General features: G+C 48.6%; 1 protein-coding gene across 1 annotated transcript in view; it reads left to right on the top strand.

Moving 5' to 3' along the window:
* The window catches only part of vps35l (VPS35 endosomal protein sorting factor like), a 28,151-nt gene that overhangs the window by 8,842 nt on the left and 11,809 nt on the right, over positions 1 to 7,500 (top strand). The window contains exons 14-24 of the mRNA XM_048245532.1: positions 58 to 151; positions 1,428 to 1,628; positions 1,796 to 1,842; positions 2,048 to 2,159; positions 2,660 to 2,776; positions 3,098 to 3,151; positions 4,113 to 4,193; positions 4,465 to 4,527; positions 6,244 to 6,329; positions 6,489 to 6,569; positions 7,319 to 7,382. Of these exons, the coding sequence (XP_048101489.1) occupies positions 58 to 151; positions 1,428 to 1,628; positions 1,796 to 1,842; positions 2,048 to 2,159; positions 2,660 to 2,776; positions 3,098 to 3,151; positions 4,113 to 4,193; positions 4,465 to 4,527; positions 6,244 to 6,329; positions 6,489 to 6,569; positions 7,319 to 7,382 (1,000 nt within the window). The remainder of the gene's footprint in view (positions 1 to 57; positions 152 to 1,427; positions 1,629 to 1,795; positions 1,843 to 2,047; positions 2,160 to 2,659; positions 2,777 to 3,097; positions 3,152 to 4,112; positions 4,194 to 4,464; positions 4,528 to 6,243; positions 6,330 to 6,488; positions 6,570 to 7,318; positions 7,383 to 7,500) is intronic.

Below are 7,500 nucleotides of genomic sequence, written 5' to 3'. Positions count from 1 at the left end.
CCATTGCTCTGTGTGATAGGGTCAATGTTTGACCTTTGACCTTTCTGTCTGGTCCAGGGGGATCCAGGAGACGTTGCCCCGCTTGACCGCCATGATCCGGGGCATCGGAGACCCGCTGGTGGCCGTCTACGCCAGAGCCTACCTGTGCAGGGTGAGTACACACCTGAGCCTACCTGTGCAGGGTTATACCTGAGCCTACCTGTGCAGGGTGAGTACACACCTGAGCCTACCTGTGCAGGGTTATACCTGAGCCTACCTGTGCAGGGTGAATACACACCTGAGCCTACCTGGGCAGGGTTAGCGGTTAGCATACACCTGAGCCTACCTGTGCACCCTCTTCTGGGGGTGAGATGGTCAGATGTCCTCTGTAGGCAGTAATACATTTATGGTTATGGTTATGGTTATGGATTTAGCAGACGCCTTTGTCCAAAGCGACACATAAATACAAAACAACATAATAATATTTAAAATTGAACAGGGAACAGATTAAAATGTTGGTCAAATATAGTAAGGAGAATAGTTGTAGTACACAATAATATCAATTCAAGCAATAGCCTAATAAAAGCAATGTAAAAAGGGAAAAGGCAATAATAAAACAATAATGTCAATTCAATCAATAATATAAAACAATGACATGCTAAGACTACATTAAGGAGAATATCAATAATAAACAATAATGTCAAATTAATTAACAGCCCAATTAAAATAAAACAACATTATATAAACCATAGCACATAAGCGCTTAAACAACTAAGTATATGTTGAATAGGAATGTCTTTAGACCCCTCTTAAACGACCCAAAACTACCACCACAGGAACGAGAGCACTGGGCAGTTCATTCCACCAACATGGAACCACTGAAGAAAAGAGTCTGGAATTAGACCCAGTTTTCAAGACTGGTCGACACAACATACGCCACCAGAAGACCGCAGAGGGGCGGTTGGGGATACATACCTACCTCTGTAGGCAGTAATACATTTATATACGCATTTCATATGTTTCTCTCCTTTTCACCTTCCTACCTCTTCCCCCATCTCTCTGAGTGTCTCACTCCTCCTCTCCCTCCTCCTCTCTGTTGTTTCTCTCCTCTCTCTCCTGTCCTCAACTCTCTCCTTCTCTCTCTCCTCCTCTCTCTTCCTCTCCTCTCTCTCTCCTCTCTCGCTCTCCTCCTCTCTCTCCTTTTCTCCTCCTCTCCTCTCTTCCTCTCCTCCTCTCTCCTCTTCCTCCTCTTCCCTCCTCTCTCTCCTACTTTCCTCCTTTTTCTCCTTCTCTCTCTCTCCTCTCCTATCTCTCGCTCCTCCTCTCTCTCTCCTCTCTCTCCTCCTCCTCCTCCCCCTCCCTCCTCCTCTCTCTCTCCCTCCCCCCCCCCCCCTCTCTCTCCTCCTCTCCTCCTCTCCTCCTCTCCCCCCCTCTCTCCTCTGGTGCAGGTGGGGATGGAGGTGGCTCCTCAGCTGAAGGACTGTCTGAATAAGAACTTCTTCGACCTGCTGGCGTCGTTCCGGCAGATCCACGGCGACAGCGTCCAGAGCCAGCTGGTCCTGCAGCGCGTCGAGGTCCCCGCCTACCTGACCCTCTACTCGCCCGCCATCCACTGGATCCTGCAGTGTGTGTCCTACAGGGCCCCAGAGGTGTGTGTGTGTGTGTGTGTGTGTGTGTGTGTGTGTGTGTGTGTGTGTGTGTGTGTGTGTGTGTGTGTGTGTGTGTGTGTGTGTGTGTGTGTGTGTGTGTGTGTGTGTGTGTGTGTGTGGTCTTGATGCTGTAGTAGAGCTGACCTGTTGACCTTTGACCCCTGCAGGCTCTGCTGATGGAGATGATGGAGAGATGTAAGAAACTGGGCAACAAGTGAGTTCCCCTCCCAACCACCAGGGGTCACTGCAGGGGTCCCCCTCCCCACCACCAGGGGTCACTGCACTCCCCACCACCAGGGGTCACTGCATGGGGCATTCACACAAACGCTTATCATACCTGTGCAGTGGTACTTCATTTACCTGTGTGTGTGTGTGCGTGCGTGCGTGCGTGCGTGTGTGTGTGTGTGTGCTCTGTGCAGTGCTCTGCTGTTGAACTCTGTGATGTGGGCGTTCCGGGCGGAGTTTATCGCTACCAGGGCGACGGACTTCATCACCATGATCAAGCAGTGTGACGAGGCTGGATTCCCAAAAGTAAGAGAGAGTCCAGTGTGTGTGTGCTTGTGTGCTTGTGTGTGTGTGTGTGTGTGTGCATGCGCTCTGTACATGCTCTGTGTATATGATTGAATAAGTTCTAGAGCAGCGGTGGGCAAACCTTTTGGCTCAAGGGCCACATTGGGTTTTTGAAAATTGGCCGGCGGGCCGCACAACATGATGTTTTGACATTGACATTGTAAACGTTCTCTAAGGAGAGTGAAAAGCAGTTTGCAGTAAAGCTAACCAACGTCGTCTCTATCGCAGGAAAAAAATAGCGAGCAGCCTGATAACCAAATGAAATGCTCGGCGGGCCGGATGAAAGTGCTTGGCGGGCCGGATCCGGCCCGTGGCCCGCAGGTTGCCCACCCCTGTTCTAGATCCTTCTGTAAAACAAATCATCCCTCCCTCTTTTCCTCTCTCTCCCCCATTCCACCCCCCCTACATCTCTTTCTCTCCATCTCTTTTTCCCTGCATCTCTCTCTCTCTCTCTCTCTCAGCATCTGTTGTTCGGCTCTTTGGGGCGGAGTCTGGCTTCTGCGGACCCCCCAGAGGCTGAGCGTCTGTCCATCCTGAACGACGCCTGGAAGGTCATCACCAAGATCCGCAGTCCGCAGGTCAGCCGCATCTCACCGCACCTCAGCCGTGACCCAAATAATGTGGCTGGCCCAGTGCAGCTAAAGCTGTGATCATGTGATGGAATGTCCACAGTGATCATGTGATGGAATGTCCACAGTGATCATGTGATGGGGTCATGGGTGTGGACAGGTGTTTCAGCCTGAAACTGGTTTAGTGTCTGCTGATGTGGATGTTCAGTGTGTGTGTGTGTGTGTGTGTGTGCTAATGTGGATGTTCAGTGTGTGTGTGTGTGTGTGTGTGTGCTAATGTGGATGTTTCAGCTGGTGTACTGATGACCCGGCAACTCTCTTCTCTTTTAGGATTACATCAACTGTGCAGAGATCTGGGTGGAGTTCACCTGCCGACACTTCACCGTGAGTAGCCTCAAGTGTGTGTGTGTGTGTGTGTGTGTTACTCTAAAGGCTGATTTATGCTTCTGCGTCGAATCGACGGCGTACCCCCGCAGACCCCTCTCTGTGTGTGTGTGTGTGTGAATCGACGGCGTACCCCTGCAGACCCCTCTGTGTGTGTGTGTGTGTGTGTGTGTGTGGAGATCGGCGTACCCCCGCAGACCCCTCTGTGTTGCCGTGCCCCCTTCCAAGCCCTCCACTGTTGCTCGACGTGTACCTCCAAAACATTCTAACCTCACGTCAGGCGGCGCAGACCGCAAGGACTGTGATTGGTCAACTCGCCCTGTGTGTTGATAACCGACAGCTTCCAGCAGCCTACTGTGGGGAGTTAGCAACATGCTAGTTCACTGACATGAGCTTTGCAAATAAGCTCAGACATATTTTGGTTACAATGACGGGGTTATCTGTTTATAAAGTGTCTATTTGTCAGTAACGTTTTGAAATTAGCACTTCGCCAGCAAGCAGTACTTTGTGAGCAGTTGTGGAAAAGTTTACTTGCTAACATAGCTAACATAGCTTACACTGGCTGGCAGTCACCTCGCAAACAACCTCAGACTTATTTTCTGGTTCCAATAACTAGGTCATTGGAATGTGCTGTGTGTATTTCTCGATAACTTAATATTTTAGCATGGCGGTCTGGAGTTCACCATTCTGACTGCTGTTCCGCTGGTAAGCGACGCAGAAGCATAAACTGTGTGTGTGTGTGTGTGTGTGTGTGTGTGTGTGTGTGTGTGTGTGTGTGTGTGTTGTGTGAGTGTGTGTGTGTGTGTGTGTGTGTGTGAGGTGTGTGTGTGTGTGTGTGTGTGTTGTGTGTGTGGTGTGTGTGTGTGTGTGTGTTGTATGAGTGTGTGTGTGTGTGTTGTGTGTGTGTGTTGTGTGAGTGTGAGTGTGTGTGTGTGATCATGTCCTGATTTAATGTCCTCAGAAACGGGAGGTCAATGCTGTACTGGCTGACATCATCAAACACATGACCCCAGACCGTGCCTTTGAGGACGCGTATCCACAGGTAAACACTTCCTCAGGTCAAAGGTCAACCAGCCAGTGGGAAAGGAAATGATGATGATGAGGAGGAGGATGATGGTGTGTGTGTGTGTGTGTGCGCTTGTGTGTGTGTGTGTGTGTGTGTGTGTGTTTCCTCAGCTCCAGTCTGATGATGATGGTGATGGTGATGATGATGGGGTGTGTGTGTGTGTTTGCACTGTGTGTGTTTCCTCAGCTCCAGTCTGATGATGATGATGATGGGGGGTGTGTGCGTGTGTGTGTGCGTGTTTCCTCAGCTCCAGTCTGTGATCAGAAAGATCCTGACGTACTTCCATGACTTCTCCGTTCTCTTCTCTATGGTAAGACTCTCGTTACACCTTCAGCCCTCTCCCTGGGTCCCCTCACCCTCCTGACCTCTGATCTTCAGTCCTCTCCCTGGGTCCCTCCTGACCTCTGACCTTCAGCCCTCTCCCTGGGTCACCTCCTGATCTCTGACCTTCAGCCCTCTCCCTGGTCCCCCTTTTCCACCATCGCAGCTCTGGGGTTCGGAGTCGGTGCTTGTGCCAATTCGGTGTTGGTTCTACACGCCCACTTCAGAAGAACCATGGCCTGGGAGCCAGAGGAGGCAGGCAGAGGTCAACCAACCCTAGTCACTGGGAGTCAGGTGGGTGTATGGGAATCACTGCATGGAGCTACCAAAAGCTTGAGCAAGAACATCCTGACATCCTAAAAGTGTAAACCATAGAGTTAACTAAGCGGCCCGGTTGGCAAGTTGAATATGTGTGGTGCATAAGCTAAAGTTAGTCTACACAATGTTCTAGCCTACAAATAAAATGCGAAGGTAATATTAAGTTGGTCAGGTTTTTTTTTTTTTATTATAAGCTGAGCAACGTTAATGAGACATTTGTATCCCGAGACGGCAGTGGTGGAGAAACTTCGTACGATCAACTTTGAGCTCAAAGCGCTAAACTTACTATGATCAGCTCAAAGCGCTAAACTTTGTATGATCAGCTCAAAGCGCTAAACTTACTATGATCAACTCAAAGTGCTAAACTTTGTATGATCAGCTCAAAGCGCTAAACTTTGTATGATCAACTCAAAGCGCTAAACTTTGTATGATTAGCTCAAAGCGCTAAACTTACTACGATCAACTCAAAGCGCTAAACTTACTGCGATCAATTCAAAGCGCTAAACTTACTACGATCAACTCAAAGCGCTAAACTTACTATGATCAGCTCTAAGCACTAAACTTTGTATGATTAGCTCAAAGTGCTAAATTTACTACGATCAACTCAAAGCTAAACTATCAACTCAAAGCACTAAACCCATTATGATCAGCTCAAAGTGCCTTCAAACCCGTACGATTGGCTCAACTCAAACTTCCATTTAAACAAAGCTAAAACACTACGATCAGCTCAAAGCTAAACCCCGTGATGATCAACTCAAAGCGCTAAACTTACTACGATCAGCTCAAAGCGCTAAACTTCGTATGATCAACTCAAAGCGCTAAACTTACTACGATCAGCTCAAAGCGCTAAACTTCGTATGATCAACTCAAAGCGCTAAACTTACTACGATCAGCTCAAAGCGCTAAACTTTGTATGATCATGCGCTATATGACGAGAGAGTTTTTATTGTATCACCGTAACCATTGGTGGAGTCGAACTGGACGCGCCCTAATTGTTTTGGGCAGCTTGTGTAGTTATTGCAGTTGCTAGAAAAACTAGCATGTTAGCCAACTTTAACTCTTGATTAGCACCCGTTGTTATGGTTACGGCTGCACTGCTCTTTTGCTGTTAAATGGCTTTTGAGGCGTCCTGAAAATCCGCTCCCAACACCTGACGTGACCGGTTCTTATTTCTGGACCAGCTCAAAGTTGTTGCTTTGGTGAGTTGGGACCAGTTTTCCTGGTTTACCGGTTCTAGATTTGGCACTGACTCGGAACCAGCACCAGAACTGCCTTGGTGGAAAAGGGATATGGGTCACCTTAAGGGGTATGGGTCACCTGGGTCACCTAATAGGGTATGGGTCACCTAACCCTCTCCTGACCTCCTGACCTTTGACCTGTTCCTCAGGAGCGCTTCCTGCCGTTCCTGGACATGTTCCAGAAGGACAGTGTGAGAGTGGAGGTGTGCCGCTCCATCATGGAGGTCTTCATCAAGTAAGTGTGTGTGTGTGTGTGTTTTTATCAAGTAAGTGTGTGTGTGTGTGAGTGTGTGTCTTTATCAAGCATTGCCTCTCTGTGTGTCTGTGTCTTCATCAAGGCCTTCTCCTGCTAACTGTGTGTGTGTGTGTGTGTGTGTTTCTCCTCTGTATCCAGGCATCAACAGGAACCAACTCGTGACCCTGTAATCCTGAACGCCTTACTGCACGTGTGCAAGACCATGCACGACTCTGTGAAGTAAGAGAAGATTAGATGTGATGTGATGTGATGTGACGTGACGTGATCTGATGTGGTGTGATGTAATGTGGTGTGGTGTGATGTGATGTGATGTGGTGTGGTGTAATGTGGCGTGACGTGATCTGATGTGGTGTGATGTAATGTGGTGTGGTGTGATGTGATGTGGTGTGATGTGATGTGACGTGATCTGATGTGGTGTGATGTAATGTGGTGTGGTGTGATGTGATGTGATGTGGTGTGGTGTAATGTGGTGTGGTGTGGTGTGGTGTGGTGTGATGTGATGTGATGTGATGTAATGTGGTGTGGTGTGATGTGGTGTGGTGTGATGTGATGTGTGGTGTAATGTGGTGTAATGTGGTGTGGTGTGGTGTGGTGTTATGTGATGTGATGTGATGTGATGTAATGTGGTGTGATGTGGTGTGATGTGGTGTGTGATGTGATGTGGTGTTGGTGTGGTGTGGTGTGGTGTGGTGTGATGTGGTGTGGTGTGATGTAATGTGGTGTGATGTGATGTGATGTGGTGTGATGTGGTGTGGTGTGATGTGAATGTGGTGGTGTGGTGTGGTGTGGTGTGGTGTGGTGTGATGTAATGTGGTGTGATGTGGTGTGGTGTGGTGTGATGTGGTGTGGTGTGATGTGATGTGATGTGATATAATAAGAACCCTGAAGCTGTTATGGACAAATATTCAAAGCTCCAGCACACCCTCGAAACAGAATGTGTGTGTGTGTGTGTGTGTGTGTGTGTCTAGTTCTCTGACCTTGGAGGATGAGAAGCGATCTCTGGCTCTGCTCATCAATGGCTTTATACGCTTGGTGAGTCGGTGTGTGTGTGTGTGTACCACAAAGCTACATGATGATAATGTCAGTTTCAATGTTAGTGATGACCCAAATCACAATTGTGTGTGTGTGTGTGTGTGTGTGTTCAGGTGTC

This window comes from Alosa alosa, chromosome 6 (assembly GCF_017589495.1).
Source record: "Alosa alosa isolate M-15738 ecotype Scorff River chromosome 6, AALO_Geno_1.1, whole genome shotgun sequence".
In the NCBI taxonomy this organism is placed as follows: domain Eukaryota; kingdom Metazoa; phylum Chordata; class Actinopteri; order Clupeiformes; family Clupeidae; genus Alosa; species Alosa alosa.
Note: the sequence above shows the minus strand (reverse complement) of the source record. Positions and strands in the feature narration are given on the sequence as shown.